Source organism: Carex rostrata, chromosome 16, assembly GCF_964058835.1.
Source record: "Carex rostrata chromosome 16, lpCarRost1.2, whole genome shotgun sequence".
NCBI lineage: Eukaryota > Viridiplantae > Streptophyta > Magnoliopsida > Poales > Cyperaceae > Carex > Carex rostrata.
The window spans coordinates 9,659,772-9,679,522 of NC_135933.1; the positions used below are offsets into that span (position 1 = coordinate 9,659,772).

Genomic DNA, 19,751 nt, shown 5'->3' on the forward strand with positions numbered 1-19,751 from the left:
ATAATATATATATATATGACTGATGCGTTGCATGAAGCCAAACCAGTGCTAGCTATTAATATCCTTGCCTCTTTACCTCTTTCCTTTTTGCATCATTTATGTTTGTTAAATTTAATATATTTAGTTGTTTTAGACATTTATATATGAGCAAAACTAGGATGTGATGTGCTCATCAAGAGAGGTTGGTGAGCACACCTCCAAAAGACTATCGGATTGATTTCGAATCACGAATCCAAACCGTTGAAATCCAAGTATAACAATCTTTGTTTTATAATGAGTTTATTTTTGTATCTTTGTTTTATACTGAGTTTATTCTCTCGCCATCAAGTATAACAATCTTTATGTATTATTTCCAGATGACCCAAGTAATGATTAAAAGAGCAGCAAAATCGACAGTGACACCAGTTCCTGTTGGATTTTTCTTCGAAGAAATTCCTATCAGGTTTAAAGGTGCATCCGAGAATAATCACGAGCAGGATATATGATCATCATCAATTTATACCACTAATATGTATTTTATTATTTTGTTTTAGTGCATCGATCATGCATATGTATGCCTAAATGGATGCAAATTGATATGTACTATGTAATATACACATTCTGAATTAATCAGCAGCTACGTCGTTCAGTTGTAAAGAACGATTGCATTCTCTATTTGTGCTTAATTTTACCAATGTTATTTTTTTTTAATTATCCTTACAAACGAAACGGATAACTTGATTTTTCTTGATTCATTATGACATATTTTATTTTTCTTTGTGAATTTAACACAATATCATTATTCACTTGATTATATACTCTGACCCTAAGCACATGTATTAAGAATATCGAAATATAATTATTTTGTTCATTGTTAAGGTCTCATGCTGTTCAATTAACATATAAACAACACACTACGAGTGCTATCAACGCATCATCATTCGTTTCTACGTACGTCGTTTTATAAATTGTCTGATATAAAAGGAATTGACCCACAGAGACAATTGCATTCTATGTGGAGCAGGTTAGCCGAGATAGCTTCGCATAGTGTAGACCATATATATTCTTGTAAGTGCACCCTCTGGCAAGCAACACCTGTTGTGTCAGATGAAAATTATGACATTTCTCAGTGCTTTGAGCTTCCATAGGATTTGTTGGTACAAATAAGTTACTCCTCTATTGTGCAGTTGTGTATAAACCATGTAGAGTCCATCGCCATACGATTTGTGTACCAGTAGGTACAGTAACACTCTGTACCGAGCAATTGAAGAAGGGAGTCAGTTTTTGAAGTTGTTTTAGGAAAAGAATTGGACGGGAACTGTGGCTTCTATAAGTAAATAAATAAGACAAATAAATATTGCTAAATCAAGCCCACCCAATAAAATTCTATATCCCAGAAGATTGTTATAAATTAACCGTTGGTCTTTACCAGTTTTAGTTCAATTAAACTAAATTTAGTAAAAACAAAATTAGTGACAAGATTTGAATTTTTACTTTATTTAATTTTTTTAACAATTCATAGATTTAAAATTTCAATGACAAACAACGGCAAAGGATGACCGGGTACCTTCTATAAATTGAAAAATTGTATTTTTTTTTTCATTCAACCTTGTAACTTTTTTTTTTTTTAAAGAAGAAGAAAGTAAATAAAATCACACCATACTTTCTAAACATCTCTTTTAAATTTTCTAATTCCTCAAATCCAACAAGTTATATGCTGCAAAAGATAAACACAGAGACGAACTGGTGCATTAGGCAGACTCTATAGATTTAGTTCCAAATTTATCTTAGCTAAAATCCAATTAATCTAACACCTGATGGGATTCAATTGTTTTTCTTGTAACTCTAAAATTCAGATAAATGAAAGAAGCCATTGCTGAGACATAAACAGACGACTCTGTACTGAAAATCTGATCCAATATGGAGTTGTCAAAATACGGAAAATTATTGTTTCCATCTTATAACACATTATCAACGCAAAATTGATGCAAATTTCACTATCGGATCAGGTGTGTGATGATGTGCAATGGAGATGGACAGCCTCAAAGAACTGCACAATGCCTCCATGGCAATGAAAGGACAGTCTTGTTATTATCACAGTAACCGGCAAGGTATGGTCCTTTGCAAGGTTAACTCTGACACCCAAACCCTAGACTACTATAATATAAATGCAAACTCATGCATCGACTTGTATGTCAAAGATGGCATTACAATTGTAATCCAGACCCTCACAAAATCAATTTAACTCAATGTAAAGACCTCGGACACCGTATCAAACATAAAGGCTATACATGATAAAGAGGGGGTGCCTTCTGATCAACAAACTGTCATCTTTTCTGGTAAAATGCTTGACGAGGACCAAACACTTGCTTCATGTGGTGTACACAACAATGCTGTGCTTCAGATGTTGACCCGACCTAGTAGTACTCTACATGTTACTGTGAAATTGATTCAGGGTCCAGGCATGAAACTTGAGGTGTAGAGGTGGTACACCATGGCTCAGTTGAAGATCATGGTTGGTCTCCACAAGACGGTCCATTGAAACTCTTCTTTTCTGATCAGGAGTTGGATGACAATAAAACATTGCGTCATTACAAGATAAATGATTCTGCTGTGCTCAAAGTTGGCCCGTCTGCGATACAGATCTTTGTCAGGACCCTTGATAGAAAGAAAATTGTGATGAATGTAGATGCGCATGAGAGACTTTCTGATGTTTATGTTCGAATTGGGGAGAGGCTGAATCTCAATCTCAAGAATTTTGCAATTCGTTGCAAGGGACGTTATCTTCTTAATAACGATGGTGAAATACCTATTTCTGTGAACGGTATTGAAGTTGACTTTCTTAATAGCAATTCTACTTTTGGTGAGAGCGGTATTGGGGATGGTTCAACTCTTGTTCTAATACACAAAAGATGCATACAATGTTAGTGCAAGTAGATGCTCGGCGATGTTATGGAATTTGGTTATATATATTAATATGGTCGAATATTTTTTGTCTACTAGATGTGTCATATAACTGTTTCTTTTTTGCTGGTGGAATACATTGATGTTTGTTATATATGTGCCTCGCTTTGCGTTTTTGAGGATAAGAATTAAAAGAAAATATTTCTTTTGCTTTTATTTTGAGTCTCTTACTGTTGCAAGGTTAAGTATTATTTTGCATTGGGATGCATATCTCATATCTGATATAAAAGGAATTGGCTCATGGAGACAATTGCGTTCTATGGTGTAGATCATATATTCTTCTAAGCGACATATGCGCTAGAATCCAGAACCTAATTCACTGCATGGGTAGACCATGTCTCTTTTTCTTCCCGATTGCTTTCTGGCTCACCATTAGATCTTCACTTGGATCAACACTTGGACTATATATGCAATTTCTAGCAAATATACAACAAGTATCAGGCTACCTTTAATAGATTTAGTGGGCTCAAAATTTAACAACCAATTTGTAAATGAGCATCGATCTTCTATCAGTATGTTTGTATTTGACTACAGCTCAACTGATAATTTTGTTTATTAAGTCCGAATAGGTGTTGATCTAACTGTATTGCACGACTATTAACACTGTTTGAAAAATGATACCAAGTACTATCAGTCTTTCGGTCACTTTTATTGAAAAAGTTTCTCCCTATTTCACCGGTGAACAGAGCATAATGGGAGCAAAATGGGATAAAGATTTTAACAAAGAAGTTTTGACTTCATACAGCACACAAACTATAGAATCGAAATAGCACTGCATCTTGTTCGTGCGCTTCATGAAGTCAAAACTGCTATGTTAAAATCTTTACCCGCCAAATGATGGGAAGTATAAAAGTGAGCACTGAACAGCTTATATATGATGTACGGGAAAGTCTGAAATTCCTATTTTCTCCCTCTCTCTCTTTTGACTTTTGTAATGAAGGAAGTCCCATATGTCAAATATACGCTGTTTCTGTTATCTTCGTTGTTGTCTCTCTCCGTCTGACGGAAACTTCATCCGACGAATTTCTTTTTCTCTAAATTTCATAGCCTTCTGTTTCTGCTCGCTGAGAACTTGCTCTGTCATCTGGGTAAAAATTCTTTTATTTAGTGGGCCCGGACTGAAATCTCTCTAACATGCACTATGTTATCGATCCTGAAGTATACCTCATATATAGCTCCGTACCTGTATCAGACACGTATCCAATACCGACACGCATACTGTACCTGTATGGCTGTATCGGACACGTATCATGTGGGGTGTACACAACAATTAATCCTGTGCTTCAGATGTTGGCCTGACCTAGTAGTACTCTGCGTGTTACTGTGAAGTTGATTCAGGGTCCAACCATGAAACTTGAGGTGCAGAGGTGGTACACCGTACGTACACGTACCATAGCTCAGTTGAAGAAGATGCAGGTTGGTCTCCCACAGGATGGTCCATTGAAACTCTTATTTTCTGATCAGGAGTTGCATGACAATAAAAGTATAAAACATTGCGTCATTACAAAATAAATGATTCTGCTGGTGCTCAAAGTTGGCCCGTACGTTGTGATGCAGATCTTAAGAAATGATGCATTGCTTGTCAGGACCTGTGATACGAAGAAAACTGTGACGAATGTAGATACGTATGAGAGATTTTCTGATGTTTCTGTTCGAATCGGGGAGGGATTTTGCAATTCTTTTTAAGGGACGTTACCTTTTTAATAACAATTAATAATAGCCATTCTACGGTTGGTGAGAGCGGTATTGCGGATGGTTTGACTCATCATCTAATACACGGCACACGCTCGGCGCTCACACTGAAGATGCATAGAATGTTAGTGCAAGTAGATGCATGCTTGGTCAACTTGGAGATGTTATGGAATATGGTCAGAATATTTTCTTTCTTGTCTTCTAGATATGTCATATACTCATATAACTTTTTTCTCTTTTGCTGGTGGAATATAATTCATTGATGTTTGTTATATATGTGCTCCGCTTTGGGTTTTGATGGAAAACATTAAAATATTTTTTTTTTCCTATTATTTTGCATTGGCGTGCATGTCTTATAATTCCAGAGTCGGGAATTAATCGGCGAATGTTCCAATTTCATTTATGAACAAGGTACTTGTAAATTGTAACAAAGGTCCTCTGCCATTTATTTCAACCGCGAGAGCAAATCTTAGGTATTAAAAAAAAAAAACTTTTATTTTATTCCTTTTATTAAATAATTTGGAGACGGGTAAAACATCCCACTTGCATGTACCGATTGGGTACATTTCGATGTATGAGAATAATATTAATTAATTTCAAAATTATGTTGTTATTTTCCTTAAATGCAATTTATGTATAATTTTTATTCTATAAAATAGCTTTGGTGAACAGTGTATATCATATTCTTAACCAATTTATATGTAAAATGATCATGCAATTTATATGTATATTTTTTACTCTATAATATGTACAATGTGATCTGAACCGTTAATGTGAGCAGTGTTTCTAGATGGTCTAAAAAAGGTGATATTTTATTCATCTAAAAAAATAGTAAAAAACTTTCAAAAATAATAATATAAAATTTGGTATTTAAGCACATTTTAATATGAAGATCATGTTGAGCGTTTTATATCAGCTATTTGAACTTTAATAAAGATGCGAGAGACATGATTGAGGCACAAAAACAATAGATAGAAACATATTTTTTTAAGATAGATAGAAAATAATTATTTTTAGTGATTTTCTATCTATCTTAAGAAATATAAAATTTGGTCTGCAATCATATTTATATGGGAATTATGTTGAACGGTTTGGATCGACCGTTAGAATTTTGAAAATAAAAATATTGATCCGTATTGCCGATCAACCATGATATGTATAGTACCATAGAGTCACTTTTTGTTCTTTTACAAATGTTATTGTTTTTTTCCTTACAAACGAAACGGATATACGACTTTTTTTATTTTTCTTTGTGAATTTAACCGAATATCGATTTCACTTAATCATATACTCTGGTCTTAAGCACATATCCTTTTGCTCTATTAATGTAGTCAGCTCCTTTTTAACATGTATAACTCTACTTACAAGTTGCAACTTTGATTTGTCAAGAGACCTAAATATCTAGCATAATCATTTTGTTCATTATTAAGTTCTCATGCTAGGGGTGTAAACGGATCAGATAGTATCCGATTTCGTCCGGATCCGAATCCGAAAAATTACCTAAATTATCTGATCCGTATCCGTACTCGAGACTATTCGTATCCGAAAAATTTTAACGGATAAGGATACTGTAAGACTTTTAACTATCCGTATCCGATCGTTTACATTTTTAAACCACAACAAATGTGCTATATGTTCTTAAATTAATTTATTAAATTGCATATAACTATATATTTTGATAAATAATATAACACTATGACATAATTAGTGACTTATATTTTAATAATATAATAGATGTTTTGTAACCAACAAGCTAATTATGAAAAATATATGTATCCATTCGATATCCGATCTGTATCCGTAACATTTAATATCCGATCCATATCCGTATCCGTATCCGAGTCTATCCGAATCCCTATATCCATATCTGTATCCAAGACTATCCGAATCCGTATCCGTATCCGAAAAATTATAATGGATACCGGATACAGATACGGTAATTAAGACCACTATCCGATCTGTATTCGACCGTTTACACCCCTATCTCACGCTGATCAATCAACATATAAACTGCACACTACTATAGCTCGCTATCAACGCTCCATCAACTGTTTTTAGGTCGTTTATAAATTAACTGATATAAAAGGAATTGGCTCCCGGAGACAATTGCATTCTATGTGGCTTTTGGTTAGCCGAGAGCCCGAGACAACTTCTCATAGTGTAGAATGTAGATCACATTCTTGAAAGCGCTATACGACCGGAATCCGGAATTTCGTTCACTGTTCGGGTAGACCGTCTCTATTTCTCTTCTCCGATCTCATTCTGTCTCACCATCAGATCTCCATTTGCATCAACACTTGGAATATATATGCAATTTTTAGCAAATATACAACAAGTATAGGCAAACTTTAATATATAAGTAGGTTCATAGTTTAACAACCAATTTGTAAATGAGATTACTATCAAATATTTCCACCCATATATTGGAATTGTCAACATAATAATATGTTTCATGAATTACTAAAATACAATAAAACAAAAATAAAAGATGCAAAAAATCACCATCATAATTTTGTAATCCAAATTTAATAATATATTAACATTGTTTGAGAACAAGAGGTTAACTTGGGAAATAGTCATGTCAGAGGATGACACAACTAGTTCAAAAGTCAAAACAGACACTAATTATGTCAACACGAGAGAGGAAAAAGAAAGAAAGGTGCCAAAGTTGCAATTTCAATTAAAATGGCAAAAATGCCTGCTGCTCCAAAAATGATCTTGTATCATAATTGGAAAAAATAAACTTCTATTCCTATGCAATACATATTATTCTTTCTCAGAAGAAAAAAAAAAATCCATATTTCTAACCCCGCGACCTAAAAGAATAAATGAACTGCAAAATCATCCTCCTCACATTATTTTATCTATGTACACGCCTTTGGCAAACCAGCCTTGTGCTGTCTCAGCAGAGTTCTCCTCCAAGGGTCATTATGCAACTTATAGTGTAAAACCTATTCAAACCAAACACAAATCAAATGCTGGCTGAAATAAATATCTATTCATTAGGTTACTTTGCTTTCAGATCGGTACTTCATGTTACATCATTAATCTAGAATAGAGTTATTCTTGGGTTAGCTCCACTATTCTCAAATCTTGGTGATCCAAACACAAATTTGCAAATAGGATTAGCTCAAGAATAGCTCTATTCTACTAATCCAAAGAAATGGTGGGTTAGCAAGAATAGCTCTAGTGGGGTTAGTGATATTAATAAAATATTTGATTCCTCTCAATTAAAGTATGTTTAAATATTAAATTAGTAATAAATATAATATAATATAATATTAGATCAGTATTAAATAAAATATTTGTGTAAATATTAAATATAATATAATATCAATTTAAAATATAGATTAGTATTAAATAAATATAATATTAAATAAAATATTAGATTAAATATCATATCGTAGTCATTTAAATAATAAATATAATATAATATTAGTTTAAAGATGAGGGTTCAAATGCACCCAAATTTTTGTGCACCCAAATGCATCTTATCTTTCAAATCTTTTTTTTTTCGTTTTCAAAATCCAAATAGTCAATCCGAACCGTTAGATGCGATCTATATATTAAGATGTCCTTGGAGACCAAATTTTATATTTTTTGGAATTTTTTTACTATTTATTAAACCACTTTGAAAATCGCTGATTTTACATTTTCTGGACCATTGGATCAGTGATTTTCAAAGTGGCTTAATAAATAGTAAAAAAATTCCAAAAAATGTAAAATTTGGTCTCCAAGCACATCTTAATATATAGATCGCATCTAACGGTTCGGATTGACTATTCGGACTTTGAAAATGGAGAAAAAGGATAGGGTGCATTTGGGTGCACAAAAATTTGGGTGCATTTGAACCCTCCTCTAGTTTAAATATTATATTAATATTAAATAAATATAATATCATATTAGATTAGTATTAAATAAAATATTAGATTAAATATAATATAATATTAGTTTAAATATTAAATGTAATACACTATTAGTTTAAATGTTAAATGTAATATAATATTAATTTAAATATTAAATGTAATATAATATTACTTTTAAATATTAGATTAATAATTAAATAACTATAATATCAAATTAGATTAATATTAAATAAATATTAATTTAAATATTATATTAGTATTAAATAAATATAATATTAGTTTAAATATTAAATGTAATACACTATTATTTAAATATTAAATGTAATATAATTTTAATTTAAATATTAGATTAATAATTAAATAACTATAATATCAAATTAGATTAATATTAAATAAAATATTAATTTAAATATTATATTAGTATTAAATAAATATAATATTAGTTTAAATATTAAACGTAATACACTATTAGTTTTATTAGTTTAAATGTTAAATGTAATATAATATTAGTTTAAATATTAAATGTAATATAATATTAATTTAAATATTAGATTAATAATTAAATAACTATAATATCAAATTAGATTAATATTAAATAAAATATTAATTTAAATATTATATTAGTATTAAATAAATATAATATAATATTTTTTTGAATATTAAATAAATATAATATAATATTTTTTGAATATTAAATGTAATATAATATTACTTTAAATATTAGATTGGTATTAAACTAAATATTAAATTAAATATTAAATTAAAAATAAAATAATATTAGTTTAAATATTAGATTAGTATTAAATTTAATATTAATTTAAAAATAAAATAATATTAGTTTAAATATTAATATAATATAATATTAATTTAAATATTAGATTGAAGTATTATTGAAAAATATGATGCTTTATATATATTTAACAAGTCATTACAAATATAAAAGTTAGTTGAAAAAATAAAAACAAATAAATCATTATTATATTTCTTCCCTCCATTTGCTATTCCTAACATACAATCCAAACAACATTTCTACTAATTCGGAATAGCCAAAGTTAGTGTTATTCTTGAATCCCTTGGGTTAGCACTATTCTCAATCACTAACCCAAAAATCGCTATTCTTGAGCTATTCCTTGCACGATCCAAACGTATTAAATGATCAGTTCCAAATAATAAAGCAGCTATGAAATTTGAGTGAGGCTATGGTACTTCGCAAAGTGCGGATCGGCCCGTACTATGGATCCGTAATTATGTTTTTGAAGTTCAAACAATCAATCAGATTCGTAATTATGTTTTTGGATGGTCCAGAATTTTTAAATAAGGTGATTTTCTAATTATTTAAAAAATAGTAAAAAAAATTCTAAAAAAATTAAAATTTGATTTCCAAGTACATATTCATATGAAAATTATGTTGTACGGTTCGGATCAATTGTTTGGATTTTGAAAACGAAGATATGGATCAATAGTACGGATTGATGTGTGCATTGCAAAGTACCATAGCCTAACTCATGAAATTTTGCAAATTTGTTGTACCTGGATAAAAGTTGCAAAGACATCATCTTCACTCAATTTAGAGAACTCAACGGCCCAGGCATCATCTTTAGAGAACAATTCTCGCTGTCTGGTTGCCTCAAGCAAAATAGAGTCACGGTACAGAAACCGCTGCCAGATGCTCCTCACATTGCTCAACATATGCTCTATCTCTGTTTCATTATATCGCTTCAAAATAGCAGCATATAAAACACAGAGTTAGCAGTTTAACAAACTTTTTACACAAAGCACCTTGTGATTCCTGTAATTAGGAAAAACACCTCAAACTATGCCATAGATAAATTGCCAATATCTGAATGTTAGAAAAACATATTTGCCCAAACCAACCCATGTTTGTTCATAATATAATCACCAAGAGGTATCCAAACTATCAAACAAGGTACTAAACAAAACTAATATGCATTGGATTGCAATTTGGAATAACATAAGGTGCTTCCTGTCATGTCAAGAAAAAAATGGTAGCTTTTGTTTCTTGTAAGTTTATAAACCAATTATTTTGAATGATTAACAAGTATAGCATACCTGAAGAATAGATACTAAGTTTGGGATATCATCTTCAAGGATTCGAACTGCAAAACTTTCATAGTTTAGCACATTTTCATATGGTAAGAAAATTCCATCCTGCCATCCACACAACAAAACACAATAATGTCAATAGATAATTAGGCATATTAAAAATCTATTTGTTCTACAACAATTAGGTATGGTATAGTATAAATATGAATAACCGGAAGCAGAAGCAAGGGATACATGACCACATCCAAAAAATGGCTACAGGCAAAATGTACTAGAAAAAGTGCACGAATATAGAATTTTCATTATTCGTACAGCATACTTAATTAAGATATTCAAACCAAGCTCCTAAAGTGAGATGGATTTTAAAACTTCCATTGTTGCAATAATTGAATCAGTGACCTTAACTTGAATAAGATTGATCATTCACTTGTTAAAAAAAAACACATTAAGAAAATTAGATAAGCGAGGCTTACTTTATCTTTTATATGGGCAACATTACATATTCAACAAGTACATGTATATTTGCAAACCATGTAAAAAGAAATAATTTTTTCAAATTCCTCCTTCCCTCCTCTAAAGCCAGAGGTGGAGGCAGGATTTTAATCTATGGGGGTGCACATAAAGATTTCTTGTAAATGTAAGTATAGCAATTTTATCTTTAATATTATAAGCTAAAGTACAAGTTTAAAGGGTTTTTAGATTATATAGGGGTCAATTGACCCCCATTTAGCAAATGTAAACCGCCCCTGCCTAAAGCCTAGTACTTGCAAACAATCAAAATTCCAAACAATAGTGAAGTTCATTTTTGGTACCTGAATTATTACAGGAATGCAACCGCTGAGCATACTGTCTTCCATTCGACCACTCCATCCGTCTCCGGGAAGAACGCCACAGAAAAGGGAGCTTGCCATTTCCTCATAGTACTTGGGAGATTTCAAAGGAGTTACTATTACATTTGGTGTGTGCTGTTTTCCAAGTTTACCCTCCTTATTAGGTGAGGAACCAAATTCATCCGCTAACTTTTGTCTAAGTCCCATGCTATACCTGACATGAGTTGCAAACAAAAAGGATATCAAGGTCCTGATAATATCACAAAAATGGTTTGAACCATCCAATACCAATCAGGCTTGCTCTTTTTTTTATTTTGTTTAATTTCTAACCTATCAGGGTTCTTTACTTCTTTATTTAAATTTTGGGATATACTTCCTTTTGGTAAACCCTGGATTCAGATCATGAAAAAGAACCCAACATAAAGTTTCACCAGAAATGATTAGTTGTACTTGAATCCAATGTTGGTTTTGACCCCTATTTCAAGTGGTTGTTCCGAAGGTACAAATTCAATTCAACAAAGCCAAATGCATCGAGTTGTTCCACATGAAATAGCTTTTACATGCAACCAAATCATATATTATTTTAATGAAAATACACACGTGTCTTCTGGGCGGCCATTTTCGTATGCAGGTCCAAGATTACCATTGAAATAGAAGAGTGTCATTCGCTCCTTGCGCGGCCTGTTGCAATTTTTATTCAGAAATCAGAAAAAAAAAAAATTAAGTCATACTCAATGACTATACAAAGCACGTGTTAAACAAAGTATTTTGCAAGGACATGCCAATTGTACCACACTGTTTCAATAAGTCATGCTCTAGTTTGTTATTTGTTTGTTTTGTTCATTTGAGATTCGACATATTTAATTTGCCAAAATAGTGTGAGCTTTTTCCTCATTTCCAGAAATATAATATAACACTACTGTTAATCACAACAGTAACGCTGCTACTTAATGGACACAAAAGCCCTTCAATAAAATAATTAGCACATATTGCTGCATACTAATTGACACCCATTCACATTTTCAGTATTTAAATAAATAGAATTTCAATAAAAAGAAAAAGATATTTATCATTGGTACAAGTTAGCCATCCTTTTAAAAGTTGTTAAATTTTTAACTATTGATAGAAGATTGACCAACTGAAATCATTAAGATTTCAATGATACCTGGCCCATAGTTTTAACCACACGGCACCGGGGTTAGGCACCTTCCATGCAGGGAGCACAATGTCCTTTTGCGGGTCGAAGCAAGGGTGGTCCCCTCTTCTTTCCGAAGGTATGGGATCCCAGTTGTCAGGAATATAAGCAGTGGTGGAGTGTTTGTGTTTTGTGTTTGTATTTCCCCAGTGCACCAGCATCATGCTGTTCCATATCTCTTTTGGAGCAAAACATGCACCTTCGTCCCAAGAAAAGAACTGATCCAACATCAAAACTAGAAGTGTCACAATTCACATTATAATCAAGTTTACGTGTGTTTGCAAAACAAACAAAATATCGGTAAAATATTTGCCCCCTAAAATCTTTAGACCGGGTGATATTCTACCTATCTAATAGAATTGTAAAAAAAAAATCTAAAAAATGTAAAATTTGGTCTCCAATTACATTTCATATGGAGATCATGTTGAGCAGTTCGGATCGACTGTTTAGACTTTGAAATCGAAGTACCATAGCCTCACTCCTATATTATTATTGAGTTAATTTGCCTTTTTCACTCACACCAACTCGAGGTTGGGATGATTGCAAGTTTCAAAAATATCAGTATATTTTGCAAATATGATAAATACGTAAGTTGGGTTTCATTTCTAGCCTACCCAACTTGTTTGGGACTAAAGGCTTGGTTGTTGTTGATAAATACTACATACAAAAATTGCACCAGAAAAAGAGAAGTTATCAGTAACATAAACCGTTTGATAGACCAATATTCAACAAATAACTCATGTATGTACGTACCCAGATATGATCCTTTCCAGAAGATCTGTTCCAGTAAGGATACTGTTCGACAATGTGGTCATAAGCCTTTTTATAGTAATCGAGAGCCATAAATGTCCTCCGAAATTCATGCTCCTGAAATTTAAGAGTATTTACAAACTTGTTTTTGTTCTTTGCTATCCCATGATGTCTGTGGTCTGATGTAGTTTCGGCATTCTTTGATTGTGGGAATATTTCGATTAACATACTTGTAGAAGCCTTTAGAGATAAATATTATGAGAAATGCTCATCGCAATTTATTACAGTATTTTAGTTTTTCTGTTGTTATTATACTCTTATATGAAGAAAGTTTGAACTTGAAACACCGCATGTAGTAGCATTGTAGCACGCCCTAGTCCCGACAAAGCATATGTGCACTGACTAGGTACGTATGGGCATCCAAGCATATGGCATACACAGATATGCTTGAGTGGAGGCAGACTTCCAAGTTATTGGTGTCAAACCTCGGGAGTTCCATATGGGGGTCAATCATATAAAATTTTCACGATAAGTATGAGGATCAGGTTCTATAGTATTCATAGCATTTATTCTAAATTATATAACAAAATTGTGTCAAAGTATAAGTTTTTGAAAATGAATGATTGACCCCATTCATTGAGAGTGGATCCGCCTCTGTATGCGTAGACTAACATGCTCAAATTTAATTAACGAGACATTCCAAGACCTGACCAGCAAGTTCCAATAGATGTCAACTGGGGTTAAATTAATTTAGGTATTCAAATTGATTTGATGTCCAGAATCGAGATGTTGCAATTGGTTCCCTATTAAACCCTAATTTATGCAATAGTAAACAACAAATGAACAGAAATTAAACCTAGAGAACAAAAACACTCAAGAAGATAATTGCGCCAGTGTGCCAAAATTTGACCATAATCCTATCTATTGAGTAAAAAACATTTACCTGATTGGCGAGGTGAGGTGCATCATCCGCCCGGGTTATAATGCATTGATCAAAAACAGGTACGTAGAAGAAATCTGCCTCTTCACCATTTAAAGTACGATGAGGACTCGCAAGTATGCTCTCAAAAAGAGCCATCTAAGGAAATCACAAATAATCAAAGGGCATTCTGGCACGGTAAAATGTGACAATCAAAGCCGCAGAATACCCAGAAAATACCAATTTTCAAATAATTCGTTTCAGTAAGTAATCCTTTTAATTTTTCTCCTTTATTTGTTTTCTGGACTTAATAACATGATCAAAACAGTACCTGCGCACCATATAAGTGTTCGGTCCAAATAGTTTTGTTATCTCCACTGTATATTCTGTTAACACATTCCATCCTGTAATGTCGTCCCTGCCCAAGAGAAGGTAAACAAATTATTTCATCATGCATCTACATTTTTAACTAGAAAGAAAGGTACAAAAAAAAAACAACCACTGAATTTGGTTTCATAGTTACACATTGCAACTTTAACACAGAATTCAATAAATTGTCAGACCAAGCCCAAAAAGTGAATTTTTCTGGACAAATTGTATAAGACTGCAAAAAAGAAGTAGGTATAGTTATTTAGGTACAGATTGTAAACTTATTCAAAGTATGAAAATTTGAAAGCTCAAATTAGTAAACCTTGTCTTAACTTCAACAAAAGAAAGGAACATAAAATTTGAAAACGAATCCTTACTTCTAGGAGATGGCTGTTGAATTCTGGAGGTAGATCATATACATATATAAGAGGTCGCTTTTTTCTAACAACAATTTCAACATTTGGACTATTATGTGCCACCTCCACAATAGAAGGTCTAAGCCATGCCGGCCATTTTTGCAAAACCGAAGCAGTTGGAATGCTGCAATCTATCCCATAATATCCACTGTCACACTGACAAAATGACTCAGATAAAGTAAACAAAAATAATCCAAGAAAACAGATACCTGTTTAAATTGAGTTTATACAACTGTTCTATCATTTTCATTTTCAAATACTTATCTTCATTGTGTTAAGTTGGGCTTTTGCAAAATGGCACAAGGTCTTACTCGTCAAATTATTTCTGCTTAATTTCCTCACTAAATACATTGCATTCGTAACAGGTTATATTACAGATAATACCACTACTATTTGCAAGTCAATTCTCCTCAGACTTCTTAAGATTGCTACAAAACAAAATTAATCTGGACTATTACATTACACAGTATTATGTTGATCTCTCATGCACTTCTTAAAATGCGCTATAACAAGAACAAATTCAGACTGTTAAACTTATGTACCTGGCAAAACCCACCACGGCAATGACCATGTCCAGAGCACTGGTTGAGGCAACTGCAAATGGTAGGAATCTCACAGAATCGCCCCCATGTGCAGTCATATTTACAATGACAGTTCTCTTTGATCTTCAATTGAGACGAATACCCATCCCGTGGGTCCACATTGCACCACCCAGGATTACTTGAATTACTACTGAAGACGTTGTCAAAATCAACTTTAGTCCAATCCGTGAGTTCAGGATCACCAGGTTTGGCAGGTGGTCTAGGGAAAAGACAAAAATTAGATGCATGCAGAAATTAAAAAGCCATGAGCAAATACAAGGTATAATGGACTAAGGTCCAATTGTATAGATACGGCTTCAGTTCGACTTTGCAAAGTCTGATTTTCAACAAAGGGCAAATTAAGCATGCAGAGTTGATATCAATAACTCCACTTGAGAAATTGAGGATTTAAAGATGGACAGGGACTTAAGGAGTGATACTATTTGAACACTTCTGTAAAGCCTTACTGCACTACTGACAGAAGAAATAGTGACAGTGAGTAACTCTCCTACTTACACAGGGGCGGAACATAGTGGTGGGGAAAGGGTGCTAAGCACCCCCTATAGTTTGAAAATTTGTAGTTTGATCCATTAAATTTTGTAATTTTTATATGCATTAATATCTTTTAGCCCCCTTTATAAAATGAAATTACACTATATTTGATTTTTCAGCCCCCCAATCTCTATTTTCTAGTTCCGCCCCTGTACTTACATTGCCTGAACTTACATTGTCTGAAAGCCACAGTACTCTGCAACGGGACGGTTTGGGTACTTGGTTCCATTTCCACAAAAACACATTGCCCGTGTTTTGTCACAATGCCCTGCACAGATTGAAACCAGCCATTCCCCAAATGGCCGGTCTTTAGAAGTTGGCTTGTTGCACTCCAATTGCAGCACCACTTCGCATGATTTCCCTGCATAAGTTTAAATTTGCAATAATTGAACCTGGCCATATTGGTTACGCAAGTCAAGAGGACGGGGAAAGCTGTTATGAATTTTAATTGACTATAATACTCGAGTGAGGAACTCCATCTATGTAGTTTCTGCACAGCCTGTCCCAATCCAGCCTTTTTATGGAAATGAAACCCTCATGCTCAAACTGGGTTTCATTTCTAGCCTACTCCAACTGTTTGGGACTAAAGGCTTGGTTGTTGTTGTATAATACTCGAGTGAGGCTATGGTAATATGCATATTACGGATCAACACGTGCTATGGATCCATATCTCTAATTTTTAAATTCAAATAGTCGATCCGAATCGTTAAACATAATCTTTACATCAAAATGTACTCATACACTAAATTTTATATTTTTAGAACTTTTTTTACTATTTTTTTAGATAGGTAAAAAAAAATCGTAGCTTTTGGATGGTCCAAAAATTTCAAATCGAGTGATTTTCTACGTATCTAAAAATATAGTAATACAAATCTAAAAAAAAATATAAATTTGCTCTGCAAGTACATTTCCATATGAAGATCATGTTGAACGGTTCATATCGACCATTTGAACTTTCAAAACGGAGATATGAGTCCATAGCGCGGGCCATTGTGTAATATGCATATCACCATGGCCTCACTCATAATACTCTGCCAAAAGTACATGATTAACTTCACTAACCAGCATATCCGTGAAAACACCGGCATACTCCCAAATCCTGATTGCAAATCCCCTGTCCACTGCAGTTGTTTTTGCATTTTCTTCCACCTAAAACCTACATAAATTAAAATGCGACATTGACATGAACGAGTAATACAATCTCCTTGCACTCTGATACTGATACTGGTAAATCTGGGTTTTGTACCAGAATATAACACAATCAATACTAAATAAACAAACTTGAAATAATTTGAATATAAAGCATATACTTCAACTATATCAACTGGAGTTGAGTTTGAACTGCAGCCGGCGAGCCATCGACCAATCTCAGGTTTCCAAGGAGCCCCATGGTACGTCACAGACCCGTCTAAATTCGATTGGAACTGAGCTTTCAGAGTGGAAACCACCGATGAATTGGCATCAAGTAATGGATTCGAATCCGATTGCTGGAAGAAATCGAGTGGAGAAGGAAATAGAGGCGTCAAAAAGAGGTGGATTAGAGCAATCGACACTGCTAGAGAAATCACAGCAGCACCAAACGGCCAGGAGCATGCGCAAGAACGCCAAGATTGCATGTTATTGGTTGGATTTGGGCATCTCCAAAAGGGGACTTTGATTGAGAAATGATTGAATTTGGAATTTGGGTTGTGTGTACTCCACTCGAAGAATGCCTCCTAGTGGCAAAAAAGTCATTGGAAAAAACATTAAAAATAATAACAAAGGCTGTTAAGGGTAAGATATTACTTCTCAAATCACTTTTTTCATTTCTCGTGGCTTCTCAGCTTCCGATCAGACGCACGCCGCGAATTCCATTTCCAATTCTGATTTCTTTGTTTGTAGCCTTTTGTTCTTTCTAAGAAATTTGTTTTTGCTAGCTCGATGGGAGGAACCGAAGAAGGTTATTATTAAGTGGGCCCGTACTGAGAATATTTTCTCGCAGATATAATGGGCCCAGTAACTACTATATATATAATAAGGCCCAATTAAATCACTCGAAATGAAATTTCATATTGTCCGATTTCGAAAAGAGATGATTATCATAATTATTTTTTACATTTTTAAATTTTAATTCATCGATTTAAACCGTTCAACATAATCTCCACAATAAAATGTGCTTCCATATCAAATTTTACATTTTTTTTAAATTTTTTTACTATTTATTAAGATGGGTACAAAATTCAATGGTCTGAATTTATGTAAAATACTTAATAAATAGTAATAAATTAAAAAATATATATATAATTTGATCTCCAAGCACATTTTATTGTGGAGATCATGTTAAATAGTTTGAATTGATGATTTAGACTTTCAAAATGTAAAAAATAATTGTGATAACTTTATGGTAACTCAAAATTGTGAAAATCGAATCTTTCCTCTTTGAAAAATATCTCTTCTCAAATTAAATATGTACTATTTAATATATCCATTCTGAATTAATCAGCCACGTCGTTAGTTGTAGAACGAATTCATATTATCTATTTGTACTTTTTTCAATGTTATTGTTTCTCTTTTTTTTAATTTTCCTTACAAACGAAACGGATGTATGACAACCTTTTTTTCTTTTTCTTTTTTGTGAATTTAACTGATTATCGGATTCACTTAATTATATACTCTGATCTGATCCTAAGCACATATAATGCAGCTACTAGCTCCTTTTTAACATGTATGACTCAACTTGCAAGTTGCAACTTTAATTTGTCAAAAGACTCAATTTAAACTGGTCAGTATAATTTTCATATGAAATTATACTTGCAACTAAATTATATATATATTTTTAGATAGATTGAAAATCAACACTTTTAAATGTTATAGAATGTTTAGATAAAATAATTTATATCTAAAAAAATAGTAAAAAATTAAAAAAAAAAAAATATATATATATATATATATATAATTTGATCTAAATGTACATTTTTATACGGAGATCGTGTTGAATAGTTCATATTTATTGTATGAATTTTGAAAATAAAATTATTAATCCATAATACGAGCTAATATGCACTATGTATAGTAGAGGCGGAGGTATATGCATGTAATGGGGGTCAATTGACCCCATTTTTTTTTTTTTCAAAAACTAGTAGTTATGTATGCTTTTTTTTTATATTTTTTATTGTAAAATGCTATGGGAACCTAAATGACCCCATATTTTATATGAAAAGTTTATATTATTGACTCTCATTCATTTTTAAAAGAAAAATTAATCATTATAAGAAACTCTAACATTTCATATTATTTAGAATTATTCAAAAATTTAACCCTCATTAATCAATTTTCTACCTCCGTCCCCTGATGTATAGTACCGTATTCTCACTTTAAATGAAATTCCTATTTTCCCTTCCCAATTTTTCTATTGTATAAAAAATGGGTTTAAATAGAAGTGGAAAATATAAGTATACCCTGTTTCTTTTTATCCTCGCTGTTGTCTCTCTCTCTTTCTCTCTGAAACTTGATCCGACGAATATCTCTCTCTACATTTTAGGAGAATTTTTTTTATAAACCATAATTAAGAAAAATATTTTAGCAAAGCAGCATA

At 32.5% G+C, this 19,751-nt stretch overlaps 1 protein-coding gene across 4 annotated transcripts; it reads right to left on the minus strand.

Annotated features, from left to right (window-relative positions):
- Positions 1-7,286: 7,286 nt before the first annotated feature.
- LOC144567250 (exostosin family protein) lies at positions 7,287-18,040 on the minus strand. 4 transcript variants are annotated; one of them, XM_078317340.1, is made up of 15 exons: positions 17,963-18,038; positions 17,488-17,892; positions 17,240-17,333; positions 16,352-16,538; positions 15,587-15,845; positions 15,006-15,200; positions 14,591-14,677; positions 14,284-14,418; positions 13,344-13,457; positions 12,561-12,808; positions 11,996-12,076; positions 11,378-11,609; positions 10,572-10,670; positions 10,032-10,217; positions 7,287-7,586 (listed from the first exon to the last, which is right to left on the minus strand). In XM_078317340.1, exons 2-15 carry the CDS (start codon positions 17,791-17,793, stop codon positions 7,500-7,502), a joined length of 2,310 nt encoding a protein of 769 aa, XP_078173466.1. In that variant the 5' UTR covers positions 17,794-17,892; positions 17,963-18,038; the 3' UTR covers positions 7,287-7,499. The 4 variants fall into 4 exon arrangements, 3 of the variants coding, with proteins under 3 accessions (XP_078173466.1, XP_078173465.1, XP_078173467.1); XR_013515378.1 differs by having other exon boundaries at positions 10,032-10,290; positions 17,488-18,040; XM_078317339.1 differs by having other exon boundaries at positions 17,488-18,035.
- Positions 18,041-19,751: the final 1,711 nt, after the last annotated feature.